At 41.5% G+C, this 13830-nt stretch overlaps 1 protein-coding gene across 1 annotated transcript; it reads right to left on the reverse strand.

The window, feature by feature from the left end:
* Positions 1-10363: 10363 nt before the first annotated feature.
* CCR4 (C-C motif chemokine receptor 4) lies at positions 10364-13275 on the reverse strand. Its single transcript, XM_080339033.1, has 2 exons — positions 13183-13275; positions 10364-11925 (listed from the first exon to the last, which is right to left on the reverse strand). Exon 2 carries the CDS (start codon positions 11907-11909, stop codon positions 10833-10835), a length of 1077 nt encoding a protein of 358 aa, XP_080195159.1. The 5' UTR covers positions 11910-11925; positions 13183-13275; the 3' UTR covers positions 10364-10832.
* Positions 13276-13830: the final 555 nt, after the last annotated feature.

Raw genomic sequence — 13830 nt, forward strand, 5'->3', positions numbered from 1 at the left:
CACCCTGGAGGTGTTTAAAAGGCATTTAGACAAGGTTCTTAGGGACATGGTTTAGTGCTAGAGTTAGGTTGCGGTTGGACTCAATGATCCCGAGGGCCTCTTCCAACTGAAATTGATCAATTCTATGATTCTATCTACACCCCTTCCACCTATCCTTAGTTTGCAAGCTGGACGAAGATGCCTTTGCTTCCAGCTTGCTTATGCCTTTCTCCTTTCTTCCAAATCCCATTCAGAAGTTCGTTTCTCAGGTCCCACAAATCTTGGCCAAGTGCACAGGTTGAATGCTCTTTATGGACCTCCAGTCTAAATTTAGCCAGAAGTCTCCTCTCGTTGTGGACTTGTGCAATAACACTCTCCAAAGCATTTGCCTTGGGAGCAGGTGAATGGCTGTGTTGTGTGTGGTGGCTGCAGGATCTGGATGTGTTTCTGCACTACAGGTGAAGGGGCCTTTTGAAGCACAGTGGAATTGTTGAAGAGGAAGAAAAGAAACAGATGGCTGACTCTTAACCTTCTTCATGCCCTGTCTTGTTGCTGAGCTTTAGACTGTAACCGTTCTCCTGTTTACTGCTAATGTTAGTCACTGTTTTCACAGCAGACGTATGGGATGAGAAAGAAGCTGCACAGAAGGAAAATTGACACTCCTTTCTTGCCTGCTCCATGCTAAACTTTATTTCTGGATGTTGAAATATTCCACTGTACTAGCAAGGCTTCCCAGAAGACCTTAGGCTCTGGGAGATGGGTCTGGATCCTGCACACGCTCTACATATCTCCTTTCAAGCTTTCTGACTTCTTTTTTCCCCTCAGTTTTAGGATGTGGTTTGCATTAATCATGAATAGGTAGATCTGGTCTGCTGAAGAACCTGACAACGTAGTACTGAACTTGTGAGGGGTTAGCATGATTTCCTGCAAAATTTTGTTAAAGCAGTGACTTCTGCTGCTGCGCGTTCCCGTGTTGCTCTTTTGGATCTTTGATCCAGAGCTATATCTACTTCAAAAGCTGAAGTCTAAACAACATGAGGCTTTTGACTACAGCCAAATGCAGACACCTGCAGACATGACTTTATTTAAAATGCTGAGTCCACCCCACTCACCTAGCTCCTGTTGAAATAGAAGAAAATTGCTACTGGTTGGTATCTGCGGAAACAGCGTTTTTTTTGTTGTTCTTTTTCTTACCTTTTCAAGTCTAACCTCTCAGGTCTGGTTGGTTTGACTCAAAGGCTTCGGACGGTGTTGAAGAAAACCTAAAGCTTCTACAGATCCTTTCTAATTTTTGCTGTCTGATGCCAAGACAGTTGGTGTTGCAGTATTCACTAAATTTTGGACTCCTCTTAATGCCTTTAAAAAGGGACACATCACCCCCCTCTCCCACCCCATAACTAAGCTTGGTCACTCATCCTAGGAAATAAAGAGAACTTGGTATCAGTAGTTCAAATGCAAGAGTAGGAGTTAAACTGTGCTGAAATTGCCTGAAAGGTGCTTTCTTCTTTTTAATTCTTTTTAATCCCAGTCTGTGCAAAGATGGTGAAATGAGAATAAAGTAGTAGCAAACCTGACTTGCATTAAGTTTGTTTCTCCTTTGTACTGTACCTGCAGGAACAGTGGTGAAACAGAGGATGTTTGAGCACTACAGAGATACAAGCAAACACAGATGTTTAGTGTTGCAAAACGTGATCTAGATGAGAAGCCTTGTGAAGACAGAGAGGAAAGCACGATGTGTCATGTAAATAGTGGGTTGTGTGGTGGTGGTTGTTGTTTATTTGGGTTTTTTTGTTTTGTTTTGGGTTTCCAACCCAAGTGGGTTGGCAGTGAAGAGGGCAAGGAAAATCCTGTCCCTTTTGGTGCCTCCAGCCAGCTGCTGGCTGTGGCCTCACATCTCACTGCCCTGGCAAAGGTGAATGACGCCAAGCTCTGTAGTTTTCAGATTTTCATAGCTACAAGTGGAAAATTTTACATGAAAGAAAGGAGGTGAACTGGGGTGAAAATTCATCTCCCATGGTTGGATTTGCAGAGTGGAGAAAATACATCCAAATCCTAACAAAAATCCATTGTACCGCAAGGTTGTTAATACCTGTAGCTCTGCTGGTACTTACTCCCCAATTGCTTATCACCATCTTGTTTTCCATTTTAGCCTTGCAATTCAAGGTAGGAACTGTGCTTTTTCTGGCAGTCTTTGATATGCATCACATGTTTTCAGTTTTTCACAAAATAATAAGGCTAGACTATGCCTGGTTTGGTTTCACTACAGTTCTGGCGAGCAAGTACCTTCTTCAGAAATACAACCACGCTGTTGTACTACAAGGTGAGTGAGAGAATGTTCAGGGAGTAATGAGTAATGTGTAATGAGTTTGTCAAGCGTCTGCCCCATTGGCACAGCACATGAGAATGCTTTTGTCTTAGAAACTGGAGCCTTCAAAAAATACACAGAGCTCAGCTCAGATTATTTGTTATCTTTCTTTTTTGTTTCGCATTTAACAGAAGTGTATCTTTTCATATAAGAATAATACTACTGAGTTTGACTAAGGTCCATCTAGCCTTGTACCCTCTTTTGAAGGCAGAGCATATCTCATCATCTCTTTCTGAGTTTCAGCACCTGAAACTTTCAGGTGAAGTCTTTTTTTCTAACTAAGTGGAGCTGGAACTTTAGTGCTTTTAAAGTCTTTTCAGTAGAAGAGACTCAGCTTTGGCTGCTGATTCAGCTGCTCACTGCTTGCTCACCGTGACTCAGTTTGCAACAAAAATACTCCTGAATTCTAAAGCTACTACTCTGCCATGCAACCTAGTGTACAGCAATTTAGATTATCTAAAAGCATCAGCTCTCTTTCAAAAACCCTGGTCTGTGCTCCACAGTGTATTTTAATTTGGGGGTTACTCACTTATTGTCAGGCTGGATGCCTTTCGATGTGAAAATGTGATGCTGGTTTGACTTGGAAAGAATGTTCCTGTTCTTATGAAATACTTAGTTTTTTCCTGCTACCTGTTTTAGTATGTTCATGCAAATTGGTGAAACCCCCTGCTGATTACAAATGTCAAAATGTGAAGTAAATCAGGCAAGCAGTTCTAAAAGGGATAAGGGACTTGTTTGCAAACCTTCGTGATTCAGGACAACAATCACCCATTCACTGAGAAATGTTAGGAAGAAATTGCTTATAAACAAAGGCTTTTCTTTTTGAACAATGCATTATGAAGTTGTTTTTATCTTCTGTGGAAGGAGGTGAAACTTTTGGGGCTGTAAGAGTGTGCATAGTTCTTGATGTCTTGAGATAAGGCAAGAAATCTAGAAATGAATACACAGATTTTTGTGTCTATAATAATAAAGACTCGGTTTCATTTTAGTACTTTTCATCTGCAAAACGTCTTGTTTTACAAAGGAGGACAGAGTCTTGATTTCTGTGTAACAGATGCAATAGTTGATTTGATGGAGATCCCTGGAAAGGCTGAAAGCAGAACCTTAAAAACTAGTTCGTTTGGTGTTGGTTTTGGCTTTTTGTTGTTGGTTGGTTGGTTTGGTGTTTTCGTCTGTACCATTGTCGGCATGATCGTCACCAGGACCTGTTGCATTCTGCCCCCGTGTCCCTTGGTCTGTCTGTGTGGGCCTCTCTGTATTTGCTGTCACAAAGGAGAAATGTCCTTTTGTTCAAAGGGCAGGTCTGGCTGGTGGGTCTGCGCGATGTGTCATGTACCAGCTCCTCAGCTGCTGCTCTTGATGGAGCCTGCTCATCCAGCTTGTGCTGTTCACTGACCAGGCAGATGTGGCTTTTGATGTGAAGGATCTCACTGATTTATTATTTTTTTTAACTGTGTTTTGAGATCTTGTGGCCTCAGGTCTAGAAAACACGGCAGATTTTGTTAGTTGTCACTAAAATGAACATCGATACTACCTACTTGCTCCATTGTTAGGCAGTATCGGCTTTTCCACTGCTATTTCTGCACAAGGAGTTGACATTTCTAAAGCTCTTTTTACATTTTTCTGGGAACCTGGAAGCCTCTACATACTCAGTGGTTTATGTTGTCATGAGTTCATGAATTGGACATGTGCCCTCCTGAAAATCCAGGCCACATTCAGTCATATCATATTATGATTGAGCTCTTTATTGTGAATTACCTTACAGAAAAGGTGGGCTTTTTTTCCTCTTTATGAGACAATTAGTAGCTGCCCTGCATCTACACAAACCCATCCTGGTGTTGCTTTCACAGTCTCTGACACAAATTGTTAAACAATTGTCACTTAAGAGCTGACATTTCATACGTGCTAATTTGATGTCTGATCATTTAAATTTTATTCAGGTAGCCCCATTTTGATAGTCTATAAAATTCTGTAGGTTTTAACACTATAGAAGCAACATAAATTCATTCGCTAGGCAAATTCTGATGAACAAAGTCAGTAGGTTAAACAACAAAAATAAAAAGACAAAAGAAACCCAAAACAAAACCACAACAAAACACCTTTTTTTTCTGTCTGGTAGTCTTCTAGAGTAATATCCATCACTTCACTGAAATTTTGCTTCAGTTTAGCTTTTTTTCTAAATTCTGGCACATTCCTATATAGGTATATGGAATAAGCTACTGACTGAGCAATGCGGTGGATTTATTCTATTAAAGTTGTTAACAAGAAATAGTGTGTTAAATGAGACAAATCCAAGAGACCTTTCTATAGTTTTGCTTTACTTGGAGGCTTTTGAAATTATTTCCCCATCAGAATAAAATTTTAATGAGAATTCAGAACAGAAATAATGAAATGTTTTGCTTCAATAATGTCGAAAAATAGCTTGCGTTTACTGTAAAATAGTTTTAATCTGAAGCTGAAACAAAAATACGGAAAACAGCGTCATGTTGCAAGGTGTTGATTGTTAACCAGAGCAGCTGCTGCCAAAAATCTGTTCTTTCCAATGCCTCGATTTTCATGAAACTGCCTTTTCACGGCTGCAAAATGTTCTGCCAGTGCGGTCACAAAGCGGATATCGTACTTGCATGACCGCTGCGTGCGGAGAACATGAGCTTTGGCTGGCGAGGAAGTGAATGGACTTACTGGGTGACTGTGGGGCGGGAGGTTGCGACAGACACATTCATGCAAAGAGCCAGAGCGGGAGCAGATGTGAGCCAGCCTCCCCGTGGTGGATTTTAGGGCTTCCCTAATATTTCTGAGGAAAGGAAGCGAGTACTGACCTGCATTATGCAAGGGTGGCTTGGTGAAGCAGAACTGAGGAGAAAACGACCTAAATCCAAACTTCCTTTTTCTTTCCTTTTGTCAACTCTTCGGCCCCTTCTCTGTAGCGTTGCAGGTTTTTTTTGTGTGTGACACCTCATGCTGTGGGTTTCACTCTTCTAGAAAGCATAAACAAGATTTTTGATAGCAAGGGCAGACCTGTGCTCTGCAGCTTCTTAGCACTCTTTGTCTGCAGGGGCTGCAGACAACATTGTTGTTCCTTACCATCAACCAGCCTTATTTTCTTTCCATTCCTGATGCTTGCGAATGAGCAACAAGGGCACGAGCATCAGGAAAAGCCATCTTTCTCTTTTCTTCTCTATGTGCTTTTTACACCTTCCCCATATACTTTGGTAGCAGAAAAGGCAAGTCACTCAGTCTGCGGTCATGGTCTTACTTGTGGTCAAATTTCAGTTTGCCAGTTATGAGCAAGTTCAGAGATCTGTTGTGGTCTTTCTTCGCTTCGATTAAGATACTTTCGTGTTACTACTAGCTGGTACTACTCTTTCTATTTGTGTGTGATGGCGACAGGTTACAATTCAGGGAGGGACCCTCTCTTTGATTAACTTGCCCAAACCGCAATACTTCTGTGGAGATATTTTAAGGAGTGCAAAAGCGACAGATATGCTTTTCACGCAGGTATGTCCACCTGTGGTTCCAATCACTGTCCCACGTACAAAAATCTCTTCCTGAACTCATCTGCGTGGAGGTTCTCCAAAAATGCTGTTCAAATGCCACTGACTTCTTTTGAGCAGAAAGTGGATCTGGTAACGTCAATCTTCGTTCAGGCTGTGTTGTCTTACAGGCTGCTAGCAGCACCGAGAGTACCTTTCATGAGGGTTTCATATCTGTGGAAACAGATCAGGTTCTTGCAGATCAGATTCTTGATTGCTTGCTACCGTTGTTAAAAGCAAAAGCAAGGAAACAAGCATCTTCTTGGAATTTAAAAAAATTCTTAGTGCCTTAGCAGTTTGTATTTTGCAACACCTGAAATCACAAAAAGCTTGCAGCGTACAATGGCTGAGCTACTTATACTGAATGCACGCTGTTACTCTGAAACAAGAAACTAAAACCCGTGGACACTTTAACCTTTCCAAGATGACTTGAAATGAATTCAAAACAAAAGAAAAAAATCAACAAAACAGCACAAAAAGTAAAGGAGTATGATGCACCGAACAATCATTTATTTGGGCTGGGTTGATGCAGAGGATGAATTTTTTTCTTTCTCGGTCACCTGCAAACAGGAATCCTTGCTTTCTGGTGTTTTCAGACAAACAAATCCCGCTGTACCAGCAAAGAATATCTTTTATTGGAAGATAACATTAGCTGTTATCTTAATCCAGTTACCCCCAGATAGGACCTGTGGTCCTCCTTGCAGAACTTGGATCCTAGATGGGGACTTTCCTGGCTGAACCATCTCAGATTTGGCTACCAGAAAGGGCACAGTGTGGGTGGTTGTTATTTGGAGTCCCCCTCACCAAGCTGAAATGCGAATCCTCCCCAGGAAGAGCTATGAGGGCCCTGAGATTCTGTCAAAAGTGTGCACTGTGCTCAAAATGTCTGGGCCCTTGCTCTGTGCCTCGTCTCCCCTAGTTATAAGACAGCAACTTTTTACAAATAGGGTCAAGTGGCCAGTGGTGCTGAAGAGAAGACATTAATTACTTTTATTCAGTAGAAACATCATATGCATGCTACCATTTCTGAGAGTCCAAAGGAGGATCAGAAATAAATTAAGACAAAAGCCTGAGTGTGACCTGTGAGTAGTCTTGAGTCAAGCATGTGAGGGATTTGTGGAGGGATATGCTCTGCCAAGGAAAAGAGAACAGTGGCATTGGTCAGTCATGCCACTGCTCCATCAAGGAGTTGGTAGAGGACTTGAATTTTGCTGGTCTGGAGCAGATAAATTGTGTTTTGACTTTTAAGCCTTACTTCTGTGAGAAGTGTCTTTGACTCAATGGCTGTCCCATAAGATGGGACTTGGTTGATTTTTTTCTGATGGATGTTGGTGCTGAATGACCGTGAAAAAGAAAATATTCCTGGAAGCATCCATCTTGGTGTCTCCCCATTGACAGTGCCAGCTCCACGAAGAGAGATTTCTCCATGACTACCAGTGGCGCCTGCACATCATTGCTGTGTTACAGTAAGATGAGTGCAGATACAACCAGTGCTACATCACCTTTGAATGGTCTTATCAGTTACACAAATGATAGAAATCTTACCACAGTTGTATTGACTATTCATTTCCAGTCTCTTACTTAAAGCTGCTTTCATGCCTGGACTAGCAAAGTCCCGTTGAGCTCTGTATGCATTGCCTTAAGCACCATTTAAATGATCATTTTGATTTACATTACTAAATGGCTCTTGATTTGATCAAGTCAAATGGAGATATTTGGGTAAGAGATGGGAGTTGATGAGGTTGGTCTCTAGCTGTGTTGAGAGAGATGTTGGATAAAACTGGAAACCACTAACGTCTCCTGGAGGAAACTCTGAGTGTAGATCCCTGGTGGCAGTTTTAGATGGGAAGTGTCCTGCTAACAGAGGAGCACTGTAGTGCCTGTTGTGTTGCACTCTTGTTCAGACCAGGCGTGCAAAGCTGGTGCTGGGACAGTGACAAGCAGTAATAGTAGCAATTCCTTACTTTCTTTCCAGGACTGGCACTCGGACTGAGAGGAGGCTGCTGAACATGATGCTGCTTCTGCACAGTCAAAAGGGATGAAACCATCTTCCAGAGTAAAAGATGTGTAATTCAGCTTTTTGTTTAGGGAGTGACTGTGGTGGCCTAAGCGATGTATGAAAATGAACCAACCAACCAACCAACTTGGTTTTGCCTTTTCGTCATTATTTCTATTTAATATAATTAAGCTGATTTTTCCCCTTGTCTACCTTTCTATGGTGGCTTAGCACAACTGAAGAGAGGATGCAGACTGGCCTTCCGAGGAACCCTGATGTAAAAATGTGGGTTTATGAATGAGTCAGCTTCACTTCACCCAAATGTCTATCCATTCTCTTTCATGGTTCAGTAAGTCTGTACATGCCATCATTCATTGCTTGGAAACTATTGTTCGGCTAAAATGACACCTTTGGTCAACTGACACTTTGAAAATCCCTGCTTTATTTTTGTCTGTATTAATATTATTATCTTGTCCTTTCTCATCAGCAGATTTCAAAGCTCTCTCTCAGAAGACGAGTGGCATTATCCACTGTAGGTCGGTACAGCGTGAGGAAAGCTTGTTCCAGGTGGCAGAGAGGATGAAACCACTCATGTGATGGTGAGCTCCAGTCCTAGGACCCAGATTCCTGAGCCCATCACTTAAAGGTGAGCTCCCCCTTGCACCCAATTCAGCAAGCCTGCTCAGAGCACAACTTTCAGCTCAGTTACTCATCCAGCACACACGCTGAGCAGCTGTAAGTATTACTGGGAGGACTGGAAGAGGTTATTTGGGCAGAGAAACAAGGACAATGTTCACCCTCGGCAGAGCTCTGGCTGCATCAGGCACCCACTGCACCAAGTGCACATGGACACATGCTGCAGGGCACAAAGTGAGCAGTGATGTGAAGCACCTTTGATATTTGTGTGGAAAAGGGGCTTTACACTAGCTCCATTTATGTCAACGCTGCACGGCCGCTGGGTGCGGCCCATTAATTCCACACATGAGCAGATTTGGTGTCCTCCCCCACCACAGAGTGTGTGCCCAGAACTGGACCAGCCTGTGGGCTCTTAGCACTGGACTTATCTTATGGCTTGCTTCTTGCTTGCTGACCATTGGTTTGGGCAGGCTAGTGCAGGCAGCCCTTCCTTGGGTCTGGAAAGCAAGTTTTCTTGAAAGAAGCCCTTTATTCTTGCTAACTAGAAGGATCACAGAGTTGGACCACGAAAAGAAAAACCTGCAGTGTGCTGTCTGGCTTCCAGGTTAGTCTGTGCACTTGGCTGATGAACAGCTCAGCAGTTCACACTGCCTGTGTCATCAGTGTCATGTCTGTGAGGACAATGTTGGGTGTTATTTGGTTCATTGCCGCACTTGGCTGATGAACAGCTCAGCAGTTCACACTGCCTGTGCCATCAGTGTCATGTCTGTGAGGACAATGTTGGGTGTTATTTGGTTCAGTGCCATCTGTGAGGCTCTGCAGCACCTGGCAGTTGCAATTTGTCTTCCTCTTCCTTTTCAAAATAGGTAATGGATGGTTTAACCCACCCTTTGCAGCAGTTGGTTTTTTATTTTCCCCAACTGATTTACTCAATGGATTGTAAGGTTTTGAGTAGTAAAAATTTAGTCTTTTTCTTGGGAAGGAAGACACTTTCTCATCACAAGTAATGTCTTCCACAACTGTTCTCATTGTCTGTATTAATGCAGATTGTTAATTGTCAGTCTTAGCAAACTGCTGAGACTGACACATTCCTAAAATTAATTATGATGGAGATGTGTGCCCATGAGTGTTTAAGTGTGCTGCTTTTTATTTTACGTCTTGTTTCACAAGAGAGGTCTCACCGAGGTGAGCTTCCAGTTAAGTTTCTTGTTTAGTGTGGTGAGAACAATTGCACAACGATGTTTTTACGTTTCTTCTTCTTTCCTTCATGTTCCAGATCTCTGATTAATATCGTGTAGATCTGTGAGTGGCTGCTGGGGCATCGGAGTCTTTGCATTTTGCCCCGTTATCAAATGCTAGGATACTTTGTGTGGTTTCTAAGTTGTGACAGACTGTTTCTATTCAGTCTCTGGTTTTATATTCTTTTGTTTTGCCAGATACATCTCCAATGAATGAAAATTGAGTCTTGGGGTTAAGTACTTTTACAGTGAATATACTTTATTCTAAAAGCTACACTTTTAATCAAGATACTTCAAATTTATTCACACATGCTGGAAAAGAAGTTTTAAAAAACATTTTTATTCAAAAATATTTTAAACATTTTCTATGTTGATTAAAATACATAATTTCTATCCCGAATTACAGTGACAAAGTAATTAAAAAATCCCTAAATATACACCTACACGTGGGCAAATATGACAGCCTGGATACCTAAGAGAAATCATGTCTATAAGACAAGGTAATGCAGTTGCTTTGCGTCTTTGTGCACATAAAGAATATATTTTTTTTGTCCTTTTTCTTAATGACAGAGAGAGTATCCTCTCCCTGAGATGAATCATTGAACAGTAGCAGGCACTGTTAAAAGGTTGCTAAGAGTCAGAGCAAACTTCTACACAGATCAACTGTATAATAAAAAAATATTATAATAGCCATCCTTCTTGAATAAATGAAGGTGTTTTCAAATGCACGTGCTGATGACAGGCAGCTGCCTCTCCACTGACCCTCCATTCAGGCCAATCTCTGTCTTAATGCTGGTGAAAAAGCAGCAGGACGGCACAGGGCTTTGTGGAGAGCTGAGGCTGCTCTTACATCTGACAGCGACTTGTAATCGCAGCCGATAAAACCTGCATGTGCATCTCCCACCTTTCACATCCACGACACCTTCTGTCGCAATATTCTGAAACTCTGGAGGCAGAAATCAAAGCTTGAAGTAATTATTTGGCACTGGCTCGTGGTTAAACATATGTGCATTTGCTTAGCTTTTCAAAGTTCCTGATTTTGTCAGTTTGCTGGCTGGCAAGTTCAGTGGCTGGTCTGAAACACATCACAGAGCATCTTGATCCCCCGTGGATTGTGTGTGGAAAGAACTGGTAGATTCTGTGTGATAAGTCATGTGAACCCCGCACCACTTGCAAATATCTCCAGGTAACCACCAGTTCTTAAAGAGCATCTTCAGGTACTTCTTAAATTTTTCCCCCATGAAGAAGTAGATGACTGGATTGAGGCAACAGTGGAAAAGGCCGAGAATTTCTGTCACCTGGAAAGCATAGTCCAGATTCCGGCTCACTTGACAGTCCCTAATGATTCCTGTAGTTTCCAACAGCTGTAAGAAAATAACAATGTTGTAGGGGGTCCAAAAGAAGAAAAACACAATCATGACAACAAAGATCATCTTCACAGCCTTATTCTTTTTCTCGTTTCTACAGTGAACTAATGTTTTAATGATCATGGAGTAGCAAAATGTCATAACTATTAGAGGGAGTAGGAGCCCTAAAATGTTGATTTCCAAAGTGGAAAAAAGTTTCCATGTTGTGAAGTTGCTTGGATATCTCAGCTTGCAGGTAGTAAAATTACGTTCGTTGAAAGATTCTCTAAATACAAGTTCTGGAACTGAGGCTGAAAGAGCTATTAGCCACACAACAAGGCTAGTAGTCACGCCATGAAAGGCAGTCCTTGCTTTCAGGGAAAACACTGCACGAACAATTGCCAGGTATCTGTCTATGCTCATAAGCATAATAAAAAATATTCCACTGTAAAACCCAACCAGGTAGATCCATGAAATGATTTTACACCAGGAAGTTCCAAAAACCCATTGGTCTACTGTGAAATAAGACCAGAATGGCAAGGATAAAACAAAGAGCAAATCTGAGATGGCGAGGTTTAGCAGGTAGACGTCAGTCATGCTCTTCAGCCTCTTGTATTTGAAGAGGACTACAATGACCAGAATGTTTCCCATCAGCCCGATCAGGAACACCAGGGTGTACAGAACAGGTAGGAAGGAGGCGGCAAACCTCTTGACGCTTTCCTTACTGCATGGTTTTGGAGCATCATTATAGCTTTCGTAATAGTCATATAAGGTTGAGCTTTCAACTTCAAAGGACTCTGTACTTGAAGAACTCATGTTTTTTCCCCAGTTCCTGAGAAGGAAAGAGTATAAAAATGTCAGTGACTTTCAGTGCATGAAGACCAATTGTGTGGTTACTCTGCAAGCCTGAATCACTAGCGATGACTGACTTGCATTTTCAGCAGACGGTTCATTACAGGTTCTTAAACACTATGTAAGCATTATGGGGTGCATATGCACATGTGCAAAACGTACTGTCCTTCACATGCATGACTTTAGTCCTTGCAACACTGTGCAACTTGGATGTCAAGCACAAAGAACACTGTTCAAATGGCAGAGGGGAAAGCAAATAGGAATGGGCCACAGACAATAAATCAGAGAGGGATAAATCCTATGTGCAATAAAGTAAAAAGCAACACCACTATTCATGGCAGTTCAGGATTTCAGCCACCTTTCCAATCAGGCAAGCATCAACATAAGAAGACAGTAACAAAAATGCATCTGACCCTTCTTTCTAATGAAATTACTTACTGAAAGCTGGCGTGAGTTTTCAGTAAGTGCTGTCTTCAGTGGCTAAATGAATAACAGGAATTTGCCATTTTCGTGTGTATGTTTTTTTCTAACAGGCAGAGGCAGAGTTTTAAGCAATGTTACTTCAAGGTAAGTAACTTGGACACAGTGCAAATATATTGTTGATGTATTACTCTGTGTGTTATTCACATCACAGCATGCATAATTTTTTAGCCTAAAATACCAGAATTTTTCTAAGCCTGAGTTATGTCCTTCCCCTTTGTCTTTTTTTCTTTCTTTTTTTTTTTTTTCTTTTTTAATGATCGAACAGCAGAAGAAAACGGAGCATCATTGCTTTATTTGTCTTTGCATTGTATGTTGCTGCTGAATAATGACAAACATTGATTATCATTAACCTGACCCGTGCTGTGTGTAGTCCCAGGCATGATACCTCTCCAGCCTACAGTTCTGTTATACACGAAGAGGAGTTTAATCTGAATTACAAGTCACAGGGACAAAAGTGCTTGATGCCAATGGTCTAGGGGTGACAGCTTTGCAACAACTGCACATACCTGACTCACACCTAGACACACCTGAATCTAATATAGGTTCAGCATAATATACTTAAATATTTCAAGCTAAAAACATATGCTCGCGTAACATGCACACACCCACTTCTGATGATTCAAGAGTTCTTAAAACTACTTTAAAAATTACCTGAGCACCAACAAAAAGTAAATTAAGAAAGCATTACAGTCATACACATGGTGAGTGTATATGATATACAATCGTTTCAGCAACTGCATTTTGTGACTTTTACCTTTTGTTCTCCTTTCTTCTCAGCTAATGTGAAGAAGCTTCTTCGCTCTCAGGGTGCAGAATCACTTGCTTCTCACCAGGTAGCTCTGTCGGGGAGGTGCTGCCTACACAGCAATATCCAACAGCTGCAAAAAAGCAGATGTCACTAGGTAGCTGTGTCTGTTAACGGAAACTTCGTACTTCCTTACAGATTTTATCACAAATGCTTCTCTCCTCAGTGCTCTTCAGAGATATGGTCCCTTAGACTCAGAAACAGAATTATACACATCTTATAATGTGTAAGGAAATGCAAAGTTTCCACCGAGAACCCGATTACTGAGTTAAAGCGGCTTCATCTTACCCAATAATCATTAAAAGTAGATGTCACTAAGCAGCTGTCATTCAACAGAAACCTTGTCCTTTCTTATGGCTTGTAAAATGTATCTTAATCTCAGAAATAAATTAACAGGATCATCTATAGTGAGCATAGAGGAGGAAGGTACTTGGGTGTGTGGGAGGTGTGTTTCTAGTCCCTCTCTGCCAGATAACTAATTTTGTAGAAGAAAAGAGTTACATAGATTTAGTATAGGGATGGGTCCTTTTATTCATTGTTCTTTGATCTTCCTAACTCTTAACTTACCTTGCTAAGAAAAGAAATGAAGGCATGTTA

Source organism: Nesoenas mayeri (assembly GCF_963082525.1).
Source record: "Nesoenas mayeri genome assembly, chromosome: 2".
Lineage (NCBI taxonomy): Eukaryota > Metazoa > Chordata > Aves > Columbiformes > Columbidae > Nesoenas > Nesoenas mayeri.

Coding starts and splice junctions, on each gene's coding strand:
- CCR4 (XM_080339033.1), bottom strand. CDS start 11,909: ATGAGTTCTTCAAGTACAGAGTCCTTTGAAGTTGAAAGCTCAACCTTA.